The sequence below is a fragment of the Uloborus diversus genome, chromosome 7 (genome assembly GCF_026930045.1).
Source record: "Uloborus diversus isolate 005 chromosome 7, Udiv.v.3.1, whole genome shotgun sequence".
Classification (NCBI taxonomy): Eukaryota; Metazoa; Arthropoda; class Arachnida; order Araneae; family Uloboridae; genus Uloborus; species Uloborus diversus.
In genome coordinates this window covers 153,193,407-153,208,621 of record NC_072737.1, presented here as the reverse complement: position 1 = coordinate 153,208,621, position 15,215 = coordinate 153,193,407, and the positions used below count along the sequence as shown (strand labels likewise).

The 15,215-nt window shown below is 32.3% G+C and overlaps 1 protein-coding gene across 1 annotated transcript in view; it reads right to left on the bottom strand.

Moving 5' to 3' along the window:
• The window catches only part of LOC129225503 (GATOR complex protein WDR59-like), an 80,398-nt gene that overhangs the window by 43,956 nt on the left and 21,227 nt on the right, over positions 1 to 15,215 (bottom strand). The window contains exons 8-13 of the mRNA XM_054859931.1: positions 9,407 to 9,523; positions 7,404 to 7,481; positions 6,335 to 6,494; positions 5,706 to 5,785; positions 3,422 to 3,679; positions 1,066 to 1,230 (exon numbers count right to left, since the gene is read on the bottom strand). Coding sequence (XP_054715906.1) covers positions 1,066 to 1,230; positions 3,422 to 3,679; positions 5,706 to 5,785; positions 6,335 to 6,494; positions 7,404 to 7,481; positions 9,407 to 9,523 — 858 coding nt within the window. The remainder of the gene's footprint in view (positions 1 to 1,065; positions 1,231 to 3,421; positions 3,680 to 5,705; positions 5,786 to 6,334; positions 6,495 to 7,403; positions 7,482 to 9,406; positions 9,524 to 15,215) is intronic.

Below are 15,215 nucleotides of genomic sequence, written 5' to 3'. Positions count from 1 at the left end.
AGCCACCACCTTGTCGGTAACTAAAAAAACATCTGGGTTTTTTCCGTAAGTCATGCCAGTACGATGTCCAGCCATTTGGACCATCCAGATTCCACTTTTTTTCGTCGCTAAATTTTACTGATATCCATTTCGATCCATATGACATATGATTTCGAGCCCACAACATTCGTTGTGATTTATGATGTGGCTTTTGAGCTGGTTTCTTTTTCATTTTGCAGTGAACCATTGTCCCTGTTTCCAAAATTCGTCTACGAATGGTATCCTTTGATACTGAAAGCCCCAAGGAGCTTTGAACTTCACGAACAGTCATTTTTTGGGTACTTGCTAGTCCTTGGATCTGACGATCATCCCGTTTATTCATCACACGCGGCCTCCCAGATCTGCGTTTTGCTTTATAATTGCAGTGACTTGATAAAACTCGATAAATAGATTTCTTTGATCGATTAATAATAGCCGAAATTTCAGGAACAAGCTTACCTTCAGCTTTCAACGGCCAAATCTTAGTTACCTCATCTGCTTTAATCTGCTCAGCTCGCGGCATCTCGACTACTAAGTGTTATCGTTGGCAGACCTTAAATACAAGAGGTCTGTGATGTCATCTCTTTTAAATTTGCATATACGAAAAAAATTCACAGAAACTCGTAATAGTGTCTAAACTTTTGCAACAAGCAAATTTCTATTTTTATCCAAAACAGTATTGTTAAAGCATATCAAACAATTGTATTTTGGTTATAGTATTTTAAAAGAGTTTTTGAATATGTTTGCAGACTTTTGTATTTCTAATATTGCAATTCTAAATTCTACAGCTGAAGAACGTAATTGTCTAAATTTTTGCATCGCAGCGTAGCAGATTTATTAGTGCTTTCAATTTTATGGCACGACTTTTTTTTTCCTTATTACAACTACAAAAATATCAGCAAAATCATGGAAACAAATTTTGGAGAATAAATCACAAAAATCAGTAAGCTTTTGATTCGTCTTGAATGAGATATGTGATTATAATACACATAAAATACATAATTCATACAAATAGTTTTAGCATTAATATGAAATAAAAGCAATTACCCTGAGAACTTCATTTTTCATGTCATCATCAATATTAGTTCCTTTGCAAAACTCAAAAGAAGGTGGATTGTTAAATGGATAAGTTGTAGGAAAGTATAGTTTAAGAATGATAACATATTTTCCATTGTGTATAGTCACCGTACAAGACCTTTTTGATGCATCCATCTATAAAAAAAGAACAAAAAAATGGAATAAAATAACATGACTGCCAAAGAAACATATCAGGGGAGAGGCTAAAATTAAATTTTTCAGTTGGAGGGGGGAGACTTCTTTCCAAGTTTTATACTTAGTACGATCAGAACATAAGGCAGGAGGGAAAGTAGGTTGAGAAATTTATCACACCTTTTTTTATTTAACTTGATTTTCTCACTGAATAAAAACTAAAAACAACAATGAACATTCTTTCAACGTCTACTGTTTGAAACCTAGTAATCCAATTTGACTTAAGGGGCGAACTTGTAAGTTTTCCAGTACAGGAAAGCAAATAAGAAATAATTAAATCTTGACAATGTTACAAATGTGTTGCATATTTTTCAAATGTTATATGAACAGGCTTGAAAGTAAGGTTTCCAATTCTGCACCGAATTCAGTCCCACGGGATTTCCGGATTGTAGGAAGCCAACCCCGTGGAATCTCGGGATCCTGCTGGATTGACTCCCTCCCCCCATTCTTCTAAAAATTAAATTTTTATGTCAAATGGAAAAAGTGGTGCTTTTTAGGAAGGACTGCTTTTATTACTTTAATTAATAGGCTTCTTAATACCGTACAGCAATTGTAAAGCACTACGAAGTCGGATCCTAATTAGCAATTATCATTTGGTAAGCAAAAATGTGCCATTCATGCAGGATGTTAAAGGATTTTTGCTCTAAAAATAATGCGCTTGATGAAAACACATGCTGTGGCTCCACTGCAATTAGTTTCACTAAAATAAAAAAAATGTGAACATGTTGAAGGAGATCCACATTAACTTCCTCGCCTTCTGAAATAGATTTTTTTCTTATGCTAGGTTTTCGCTCAAGAATTTTGGGACAAAAACAATGCCTCTTGGATGTGTGTTTTGCTTCACAAACATTGGTCATCGTATCAGTGAATATGATTCATTACAGCAAGAGTTGAATGCTGCTTAAATTCACCATTTCACCTATTTGTAGCATCAGTAAAAGCATTTGGATAATTTCGCTAATTTTACCTCTCACTTTAAAGAGGAATTCAAAAACATGAGCAGCTTAACTGTCATGCGAGTCATTCTGTGTTTCACACAACTTTCTGTCATCCCTTTTAAAGTCGTGCTGAATGTATAAATAATGTCAGATTTTTCATTGCTTTCTTCTTTGGAGTGCACTTTTTGTAACTTAAAGGTTTTGACTGCATTTAGTAAAGCTTACAGAAGTGCTCCAACATTGCATTCAGGCTACTCCAGCGGGTTTTGGAATATGTAATATTCTTCCTCTATTTCTTAAAGCGTAATTTGCTGGATTTTAAATTTTAGTGATGGTTTTCAAAAATGCATATAAGTTTTGAGCATTTTCTCACTTGCTGAATGTATGAAAACTGAAGTCTCGAATGAGAATACAAATTCATTCTCAGAAAAATGTACTCTATTTTTATTGTGTTCTTAAATGGTAAATCCATTGTTGGTCATATGAGACACATTACAGTTTCCTTTTCTCTTTTTGCAGATATACAAGGAGGAAAATTCAAACTTTTGATTATGATTGTGAAAATAATCGTTTTATGAGCGGCAAAAACTGGAAAAAATTTGAATGTTAAAAAAATTGCGGGACTGGGAATCCCGCAGGATCGAGAGCAAAATCCCACCGGATCAATCCTGCTAAATATCCTGCGGGGCTATTCGGGATCGAGACTAGAAACCCTAGTTTAAAGTTCAAAAAAAAAAAAATTGTGAGGCTTACACTTTGGAGATTAAGACAGCCTCATGAAAATAAGAGATTTTACAGTATCACTTCACCATCATTACTACGCACATCTTCAGAATCCATGCTTATCAGCCAAAATTCCTTGGAATTCAAAAAGAAAAAAATCGCAGAGACATGTGAGTTGACTTGTACATAATAACTTTTTTTTTCTTCAACATTTGGCCTAAGAAGTTTTCAAGGAGGTGGCCAATTTACACAATTTTGCCTACAAGCAAGTAAAAAGCCCCCCCCCCCCCAAACTTGTATTTTTCATAAAAATATTATGAACAATACCTACACATTACTTATAGATATTTTAATAAATATATGTGGTGTTTAAAGTGAACACTGAAATGTTACGAGTATAAATAATAATTACACTACTTACAGATATTTCAATGAATATTCAAAGTAGTTTCATTTAGCATTGAAACCCTTACCTCATCAATACTCATGTTTGGGATATTTAAATTAACCAGAGAAAATTCCTGCTGCAAATTTTGGGGTCCAGCAGGAGTTGACGGAGTAGGAGTTACACTTCCATTTCGCTCTTTTTGGTTCACAGGTGAATTCAAAGATATGTTTGCCATTCCATGCTCAGTTTCCTTTACATTAGTTGATGATGTTTGGTCATTTGCATCATGTAGGTCATTCATGTCCATATCTAAATCATCATCTTGAACTTTAAGTCCACAAGACTGTATAAGTGAAAAACAAAAACCAATATTTTAACACCATAAGAACTATTTCTTAAAATGTAAATACTGGAAGGATTGTTATTGATGATATTTGCTCATAAAAACAAATTTTTTAGTGAAGCTGTAGTAATAATGCCTTGTGTTTTATAAACAATAGACATAGAATAAAGAGCATCTGATTTTTCAAAAAACTGGGAAATTTATTGCTTTATGTAATTTATAAAGGGTTGTTTTCATCAATTTAGTTTTGAGCTCTTTCTCGGCATGCACTTGAAGACAAAAATGCACCATATTTATAAATATTATAAGGTAGAATCCATGTCAATTCAACAAGGGTTGTAACATGATGGTCTTGGATTTTTTTGAATTTAACATATGTTAAAAGTCATAAAAAATTAAGAAATACGTTTTTTTTCCCCCAAAAAAAGTTTTGGGCCGAGATACAGGCCGCCAAAGATGGCGGTCCTGTCATGATTTCTCACTTGGGATTTTCATCAAAATCATTAAAGTACATTATCTCAGGAATGATAGAACATATTTTGTTGCGATTTCTTTCATTTGAAAGAATATTTTTTCTTGTTTAAAAAAATAAGCAACATTTTGAAATGTGCGGCTCAGTTTTTTTTCCCACAGTCTTTTGAAGAAAAAAAAGTTTTAAATAATGTTTTTGATTTTTCTCAAATATGTCAATCTCAAAAATTTTCATTTTTTTACGGTTTATTAGTACCACTGAGCACTACCTTCCCTGAAAAGAAGAGCTTCCACTTTTTCGTTTAACAGATTTTAAAGGAATTTGAAAAAATGAGGGTTTTTAAGGAACTCTTTACATGATTGCAGTCCTGTAAATTCAAAAAAAAAATTTCTCAACAAGTGGCCAGAAAACACTCTTAATTAAGTTATGTAGTGCAATTTTCATTTTGAGTCGCCATTTTATTCAGGATATGAAATTTAGTGAGAACATTTAGCTTAACGATTTTTTTGGCTCTATGCTGAAAGGTTGCGTGGGGAAACACAGCGAATCGGCTGGAGACCACGTTCTAGTTTTCATAAAAAATAACACTCCTGGATAAAGTCGAGACTCAAACTGAAAATTTCACTATATAAACTAATTAAAAGTGTTTTCAGGCCACTTGTTGTGGAAAATCTTTTTGAATTTACACGTCTGCAATTATGTAAAGAGTTCCTTAAAAACCCTCATTTTTTCAAATGCCTCTAAAATCTGTTAAATGAAAAAGTGGAAGCTCTCCTTTTCAGGGAATGTAGTGCTCAGTGGTACTAATAAACTAAAAAAAAATGAAAATTTCTGAAATTGACATATTTGAGAAAAATCAAAAACATTATTTTCACCTTTTATTTTTTCAAAAGACAGTGGAAAAAAACCAAAGCACACATTTCAAAATGTAGCATAAGTTTTTAAACAAGAAAAAATATCCTTTTAAATAAAACAAACCACAACAAAATATATTCTACCGTTCCTGAGATAATGTACTTTAAAGATTTTGATGAAAATCCCAAGTGAGAAATCATGGTAAGACAGCCATCTTAGGCAGTCTGTATCTCAGCCCAGAAATTTTTTTGGGCAAAACAAAAGAAAAAAAAAGGTATTTCTTAATTTTTTAATTTTAACATATGTTAAATTCAAAAAAATCCGAGACAATTATGGTACAGCCCTTGTTGAATTGACATGGATTCTACCATAAGCAAATTCAATTATGTCAAAATGTATTTAAAATACAAATTAAACTCTATATCTTCAGTTTTATCAATTTCATGCTTTTCTTTTGAATTCTCTTTTTGTCATTATTTTATTTTATTTTTTAATCTTGCAATCAAATGTTTAGCATTCATGATTTTGATGAAAGATTTCTAAAAATGGTCAAAAATTTTAAAGAGCAGACTAAGAACATAAAAAACATCTTATTTAATAATGTTTTTCCTTTGGTAGTAGATTATTTATTTTATTAATAAAAACTCAATAAAACGAATCAAATATTATCATGCTTAAATAATTTAAATATGATATTACCTTTTGTAGATTGATATCAACAAGCCACGTCCGTAAACAATGATCCCTAGCAAACGTTATGAGTTGGTAATCTTTTGACACTAAAAATACAAATAAAAAATTATAAATAAGTTTCAATTTGAAGATCTTGGTAAGAATATCATTTAAACAAGCTGTTTGATTATTCATAATGACTTATTTTACACTAATGTTTTTCTTGTTTTATCATGACAATTAAAAAAGTGAACATCTCCTCTGTATAAATTATTTTGCTTGTGTTTTTGCGATCGCAATCAGTTTACCATAGCAATTTTTCTCAAAATTCTAATCACTGAAAAATTTCTTTTTTGAGAAATTTCATTGTTTCCATAAACATTTGAGGGAAATTTATCTCATTAGGAAGTTTGGGAGAAAGCAATGAAATTTGGGAGTCTCCCGAATGAACTGGTAGTATTGGCAGCTAAAGCATAATTTGCTTCTCATGTATTAAACCATTTGTCTAAGGTTGAATTTGAATTGAACAACTCATATGAAAAATAACACATAAATGATCAAATTAGTAACAAAATAAAACCTTAATTTAAAACTTTAATTAATAGTATGCGTAAACAAAAAAGAACAATAAAACTTAAATGTTATCACAAACATACCGTCTGAAGGTTTCTTCCAACCAAACTCAACAACAACATCTGAATGTCCAAAAAATTTGTGAACAGCATTAGTAAAATTGTTCATATCCCACAATAAGAGGCTGTTATCTCCTCTGCGAAGTGGAGGGACAACAACAGTAAGTAATCCATGTCCAAAAGGCTAAATGAAACAACACTTTAAACAAAGTTATTTTCAAAATATGAAAGCAAATAATTGTGCAAGAACTTAACAAGCACATTTGATCATATAAACATGAAAATCATACAACAGTAATTAGTTCTTAGTCTTATCTACTCCTAAAATAGGTTTTCTTCTTTCTTTCTTTTTTATTTTTTTAAATAACAAAACAAAACAAAAAATATTTCATAAGTAATGGCAGAAAAAGATATAAATTTATGAGTATACAAAAGAGTAAAAACATATGTTATACTTATATAAGCATGTGTAGCAGAAAAGAGAAATATTTTTAATGCATTTTTTTCATGATGGGCAAGTTTTCATTGATCAAAAGCTGGGTCACACCTAATGAGAGTGCTTTCCCCAATGAAGGGAAGAATGAATTGAGGCAGAAACCAGTTCTGTAGGGGAAGAACTCTGCTTTTAGCAAGTTTTGCTGTTGCCTTTGTAAAAGTGTCCAATAGAATGAGCTTTAAAAAAAATTTGAAAAATGTTTTTTTATACCAAACTTAAATCTAGAAAGTAAATGCTTACTGGAATAATTTACTTCTTATTTTAGTCCATATTTGAAACAAAATTTTGATATTTGACTTGTAAACTTTCTTATTTAGTAACATTAACCACCATTAAAGCTTCAGTTACTCTAAATACATACAGGGTCTGACATTCAAGATTTTATACAAAACTTTTCCTGAACTTAGATCAGAAGAAAAGAGAGACCTCACTACTAGACAACTGTTATAAGCAATTATTTGGCAATAAATTAGAGCACATTCAAATACATACTTTAAACTTTTCCATTCTGATTGATGTATATTATGTATCACAATGCATAACAATATAAATGAAACAAAACATGCAACAATAAAGAATTTAAAAGGCGAAAATTACCGTATACTGTGCCCTCCACACAGGACAAGAAACTTGCAACGTATCCTCCATTTTGGCAGGAACTGTAACATCCCAGAACTGAAACAATTGGATTTGATATATATATTACTCAATAAATAAAAATTATATTCTTTAGAACAAAAAAAAAAATTTGAATTTTGATGTCTTGAATTCAAATTATGTTTTTCGAAATCACGAGTGTGTGTGTGTTTGTAGGCGTGTTTGTGTCTAGGCATGGGTGTGTGTGTGCGTGTATATGTGTGTGTGCGTGTATATGCATGTGTTTGTGTCTGTGTGCAGGCATGAGGGTGTGTGTGTGTGTAGGATATGGACGCAACCTGGAGACACTGCTCCCTAGAGCAGCAGCATCAGGAGGGTCAAGCGGGGGGGGGGGGGGGGGAATAAAACGATAGGATATCAAAACAGTCAAATGAGAACAATAAGCAATATGATTGCTCAATAAAATCTTTCGTGCAATCTTTGAGAGTTATTTCTGGCTCAATTTGCATGTCTTAAATTATAAAGAAACCTCACTGCAACAATATCCAATACCTTCACAACAATATTATTTTATGGTTCTCATAAATTATTATATACAATGTAACGTAAACTGTCCTTTGGTTTATTGATACTCCTTAACTTTACACCTCACAAACTTTGTCTCAAAAGCAATTGTTATTTCTAATCCTTCCACGGTTATAATTCAGTTTCAAATGTGAAAAGAAAGAACATTTTCTTATTTTGTACCCTCTTGCTACAAAGTTCTGTTTGATGCCAAGTGAATAGTTGTTTAGAATGTTGAATTTTATGCTCCCTACTAATGTCCCTCTACAGCATCAAATACTTGAGACCTTCCTTTTCATATGCCTTACTATGCAACAAATTTCCCTTCTTAGAAATGGAAGAAATACAAATATAGAAACACAGAGGTGAGGAACAGCAACTGGCTCTGGGCACAGCTAGGCTGATGGTCAATTAATTAGTCCTAAATGAAGATCAATGACCCTCTTAAAAACTCTTCTGGTATGTTATTCCAAGTGCCCACAACCCTACTGCAGTAGTATTTTCTCTAATTTCCAGGTTTCTCTGACATTTGAACAGCTTACCAGAAACAATGACCCCTTGTCCTGCTCTCCATGCTAAAGTTTTGTCCATTAACATCCTTCATTTTGATAAACTTAAACAACTGAATCATGTCCCCTCTGACTCACATTTGCTTAAGGTTATACATATTAAGCTTTTTTAGTCTGGTTATAATTAAATCTGAAAGTCTCCTTACTAGTCTAATAGCCCTTTTTTGGACATTTTCCAATAAAGAAATAAATGCTGTCCTTAATGACTTTCATCTTTACTTGTTCTACAGTTTGGCTGGGTGTTTAAAAAAAGAGAAAAGATTCAAACTCTGGGTTTGAAAACAAGTGCAGAAGCTTGGTTCCTGTAAGCTTCCATGTAGATTGCCCTGGATCCAGGTGCTCATATTTTATCATCCCGCAAAACTTGAAGTTTCATTTCGTAAATCAAGACTTTTCACTCCTTAAAAAAATTAAAGTTCAGGGCACCCCTGAATACATGAATTCAAACAAGTACAAATGAGGCAGTGAGAAGAGCAAAGGGATGTAAGTGGTAAAATTAAAAATTTGGAGATAACCAGTACACAAGGTAAGTGAACCTTTTCTCTGTCTTGGGGCAAGAGATCGTACTAGTAGTCCTGGTAGTTGCTGCTATAAAGCATGATTTAGAAAAAAAATTGCAATGAAAGCCTACCTAACATGTTATCTTTAAACGCGTTTTACTCAAAACTTGAAAAGGTCCACTTACATCCCTTTGCTTCTCACTGCCTCAAATGTTTTAGTCAGTCTCTAATAACAGAATATGCTACACTGAAGATAACTTGCTCAAAATATGCAGTTTGTATTAAAAAGGTTTTTAAAACTATCCTAAAGCAAAACAGCAGCTTTAAAATGGCACAAACAACTCAGAAAATTTAAAAAACAGTGACTAACCTTAACTGTACAATCATGGCTGGAAGTAGCTAGTACGTTTCCATCATAAGGGCACCAATCAATATTATGTATTTTAAATAAATGCGCAGTTATGTACTGTACTGGACTTGTTCCTTTCTGAAATAAAATACTTATTTAAACACAAAGTTTCTTTTTATATATTATCTCCTAACTAAAGTTACAACATTTGATAGGTAATTAGAGATGTAAAATTTCCGGAAATTTTAAAGGGGAGGAAAAAAACGGGTTTTTTACCGGGTTTCTTTAGGGAAAAATTAAAAAAAAAAAATGAGAAAATTGATTTTTTCATGAAGAAAAATAGTGTTTTTTAATAGCTCTGTGATTCTTGGAACATATAAAGGGTTAAGCATTAAAAAATATGTGTAATCCACATCTTTTTCTGCTTGACAGAAATACAAATAAAGCAAAGTTTAATTAGGAAAAAAAAAATCTTTTTGTTTTATAACTGAGAGCTTTCTTGGTCAAACACCAGAAATAAGTCAAGTCGTCGTTCAACCAGTAATATTGGGTAAGGTGTGTCTAATCACAACAATTACATTTTCTATTTTAGATTGCCTTTGAACTTGAAATATTAATTGTAATTTTTGACTTTCAAACATGATTGATATTGTTTGAAAGAAAAATAAGTATGATTTCCCTTCCTTACAATATAACTTTACTGCCTGAAAATGAAAGTGTTTCATTTTCAGACAGTTTGCATATAGATCAAAAAAAACAAAAAATGTTTTTTGATCTATATGCAAATTATATAATCATACAACAACTTGCATTGTCAAAGTTAGACAGTATTTTAACATAAAAGGAAGAGGGTGGGGGATTGCATCAGAATTTAAGTATGAGAAATTTCTAATCACTTTTTGCTGGAAATTTCAATTAAAACTTCCTGAAAGGTTGAAAAAATTCATTTTTTCAATATCTTTGAAGTGAAAATAAACCCCTTCAGAAAAAAAAGGTTTTCTTCCGAAATTTTGCAGTTTTTCCAACTGTTTTCAACTCTGTAATACATAATGATATAAAAAAGCGTAACACACAGAGCATATATACAGAGAAATAAAGCAATATTATATAAATACACCAGACTCACAGAGAGTTTAACAAGCGCTTTCCAAACGTTTTATACTTGTACTCTCCTCTTTTAATACAAAAATTGTTCTTTCTTCCCTCCCGATCAATTTTCATAATAATCTGATAAATGCTATCCTATTGTTACAATTTATTAATGGGATAAAAAAAACTGCCACATTTCATACAAAGCATGTTTCAAGTACCAAAATATTTTTAGTTATCATTATGAGCATTGATAGTTTTACTACATGTAAGAAATAGTAGATATACAGGAAAATAAATGTTTAAAATGCAACATTCGTGAAACATTAATGCAATATTAATGTGATGGTTGGGCTTGATTTTGAGAGCAAATTTTCTCAAATTGTAGTGTCACTGAAAAGATATCACTGCTCTAAGCACTCAAATTTGAATGCCAGAGTGGTGAAACTTTGCTGATTCTAATTTTTCGACATTGATTTGACTTTTTTTTTGTTCAAACATATTAGTAACAACAGCCTGCCTCTCCCTTTTCAATAAATTTGTACTCCTTAGGGAGGCATGCCTCACACATTGGAAATCACTGGGTTAAACTGTGTCAAAAAAAAATAAGTGCACCTCATGACAAGTAGGGTTAGTTGGGGGAAATGGGTCACTGGGGTAAGTCAACCCCCCCCCCCTTTAAAAAAAACTGAAATAAGGATAAAGTTTTCAAACTTCTTTGCAGTGATCATGTTAAATTTCATTACTGTGATTGGTTTGGTATATATTTGGGTTTTGTGGAATTTTTTTCTTGGTCATAGCAATTAGCATGGGCGGATTTATGGGGGGTCAGAGGGGGGGCAATGCCCCCCCAGTTTTGGGTGGACTTTATGTAGCAACAACACATCTTCCAAAAATTTAAAAAAAAAATCATTATTTTTTCGTTTTTGAAAAGTTTAGAAGAGCATGGGTGGATTTATAGGGGGGGGGGACAAAGGGGAAAATGCCCCCCAATTTTGCGAGGAGTTTATATAGTAACAACTTATCTTCCAAAATCTTATAACAAAAAAAAATCATGATTTTTTCTTTTTTGAATAGGAAATTAAAGTTTATTTTTTCTTTCAAACTTAAAATAGCCGTTTCTTACAAAGTTTGAACAATACTGTACAACTGTATAATCTACTACTCAATTTCAGAGACTGGAAAGTGCAAATTATTAATAGGTTCTAAAATCCCTGAAAAGAATTGGCGCAGTATAGCGTCAAGTAGTATAGCGTAAGGGTTCTTGAGCCAGAACCCCAATCTAACCAACCAAACCTTGAAAATTATTAGACAAGTCTTTGAAACTCCTAAGCAAAGTGTGCTTCAATTTTATTTCTCATCAAGTGTATAGATTAAGAATTGTTCAAATGGGTAGTATGTTACTCTCTTGATACCTATTCTCTTAATCTGTGCACCATTTCTTTAAAGTATTAACTTGCATCACAAAGCACTTTTAAAGCGTAATACTTTAAAAAAATTTTCTTTTGCCTATTATTTCCAATTAACCGTTATAAGACTTCAAAATGCAGAATTTTATATCCATTTTAGATAATTTCCTCCGGGGGAGTAACCCCCGGGCCCCCCTAAAACTGGAGATATTCTATATCTCACTTAAAAGGGAGCACTGCATCACTCTCTTAATACCAGCCCCCTCTCTTTTAAGGTCAATTTAAAAAGGACAGCATGATTACACACAGTAATGAAAACGACACATAAAAAAGTAAAGAATGGCCTTACGCATTACAGAAAACAGGCAAAAACATCGGAGGGGGAGAGCAATTAAAAATCTTGTTCAAAAAAAAAAAAAAAAAATCCTGCCCCCCCAGAAACTCAGTCCTAAATCCGCCTATGGCAATTAGTCAAAAAAAAAAAAATCTGAAAATTTGTTTTTTGCCAGTTCAAGCAATATTTTTCAAGAAATGTTTCCAGATTAGTTTTTATTATGTTTTTTATGATCATTAATTTTTCACGTACAGTTTAACTTAAAGTTCATACAGAAACAAGAATTTTTGCATAAAAAATTATTAATAACTGTTTAAGAGGAGGGGTCCCACTTACCCCATAAATTTTTGCTATAAGGGTTAAGTGGGTTCTCTCACTATAGGGTAAGTGGGTTCCCCCATAATAATGGGGATTTCAAAATCAAAAGCAACTCTGATTAAATATTTGTATTAATGAAATACAAGACAATTGTGATGACTTAGTAGGAACTGATAGTTCAGCTACTAAAACTTCTAAAGCTGGTGATTATGTATTTGATAAATTTACATCAAAGTAAACTATCAAGTTAGAAGATGGTGATAGAAATTTAAAAAAAAAAAATACTGTTGCAAGAATGAATAAAAATGGTGACTCTTTATTGGCCTGGTGCAGAGGATGTTGGAATTATTATTGAGGATGAAGTCCAATATGATAATAGTTCTTCCTTAGTACACTTTAAACAGATGCAGCCATTTAGTGCTTCAAATTTCTTTTTCAGCTTATAGTTTTGGTTAATTTACAGAAATTGGCCTTAACCAACTGTATTACGTTTATTGAACACACCTTTATAAGTTAAAAGCAAAATAAGTATCAATAGGCTTTCAATAAATTTCACAGATGTAATTGTTTTGTTTTTTGTTTAAAAATGTTCTGTCATACAGATTTAAAATACAGTAAATATCTCTTAAGTAGATGCATTTATAAAAAAAAATAATAATTCATACTAAAAATTCACATGCTTTTATCAAATAAAACCTTCTTACCCCTTTTTAGATATGCTTGATTTAAATTTAAATAAAAGGTGCTGACCCACTTACCTTTTATTATAGGATAAGTGGAAGACCGATTTGATTTTTTAAAAAATACATTCGTTAAGAATATTTAAAGCATTATTTTAGAAAATAATGATGAACTTTAGTTCATTAATAATGTCCAAGATAAAATAAAACAGTAAGTTTAAATTTTTTTGTTTCAAAACTTTTGTATAAAGTTTAAAAAATGAACTGTTCTCAAAAGGGGTCCCACTTACCCCATCCAACCCTATAACATAAAATATTTCACATAAAAAAGAAAAGAAATAATGCGTAAAACTTTTAAATCTTGTAATTTAAGATTAATGTTTTGGTAAACTTAAAATGCAACTTTAGCTCACATTGCTAGTCTTCATTTCTTCGAGTGTTCTTGAAAGAAATCGGCATTGATGCAGATAACACAAATTGATATTACTTTAACGACTTTTAAAATTGAATTATTCGTGAACTAAAATAGCAGTTTTCTTTTTCATCTATCTCCACCATCTTCCCAATGGGGTTGTTTCCTTCAGTCAAAAGTAGTACTTTTTGTCACTGAAATTGAAAGAATAAGCAAAAAAAAAATAACATGGACCCAGAAAATACTTTTATTTTCCCAACAGTTATTTTTTAATTAATTTTTTAAAATGTCTGATTTTTGAAACAAGGCGTGGTCTTGATGACATCACAAATGATGCACTTTGCCACATCTTTCTACCCCAATTCCACGTTATGATAATCGAGAAGCAAATTAAAATTGCGCTCTACGCTTGCTATCAACCATATCGTTGCCATTACACGTGAGTAAAGATGCGAATTAAATATTTAACTCTATGAATGGCAACACAGAATGGCATTTCATCATTTGCAATGTCATTGGACAGAAACATAAACATTGAAGGTGCGCCTATTTAAGTAATGTTTTAAAAATATTAAACTTAAACAAATTATTTTAAAAATGGTCAGATCCTATGTTTTTAAGCATGCTCTTTCAGAAAAAAAACACTTTTAAAATTTTGGAAACGACCCCATTCTTATATAATCAAACTCTGAAGATATTATGAAAATGCTACATTTATAACAACATAGCTCACAGATAAAAAGCAGAAAATGTATGAAAAAATTGTGATATAGTAATCACATATATTTTCTTAGATTCGCATTTTTATTTCATGTGTTCTGATTTTTTATTTAATGGCGTCGTTTCCGAGTTTTCGGCGGCCATGTTTTCCCTTCTTCCTCCCGTGATGTGTTGCCTCCCGCCTTTTTCGCTCATTGGCCGTAGGCGTGGCCTAGTTCGGTGATGTCATTTTCCCGCGTTCCCATTCGCTGCGCTAAGTGACGCCGCGTATGAATATCTGCTTTTCGCGCGACCGCGTGGGTTTTTAGTTGGGATGTTTTCGGAAAATTTCGAGTCTAGTCGAGTGCTAGCGGTGACCATGTGATGCTGCTTTCTGAGGAGCTTGGACGCTAGACCTGTGAAAGGTCGTCTCAGGAATTAACGATGATGGGGAGTACGAATCTTGATCCATCCGTTCAACAAATGGTGTGATGATTTAATTATCGATACAGGTGCTGATTAGCCCTGTCAAATACCTAAAATGAGCTATTAGTTAGTAAATTCTGCTCAATATGATAGTCAAGTATCCAGATTTTAAAAAAAAATGGCGACGTCCACGTTTTTTGTTCCGACAATGATGATTGAATGTACATCTCGAAGTTTTTTAAGTCCACCCCTTGTTTTTCTCTTCGTTCCGAATTAATGATGGTGGCATCTGCATCTGGATATACCGTGCGAAACATGAGCGGTATGCGCACCCGAATCTGAAGTTAATTTCTGACGCCTGCATCGCCATTTTCGTGGGGAGATGTGGTTCCCTTTTTCATCGCCAGTGATAGTCCCCAGCTCCAGTGATGCATCACTTCATTCGTTCCGCTAAAGTATAATG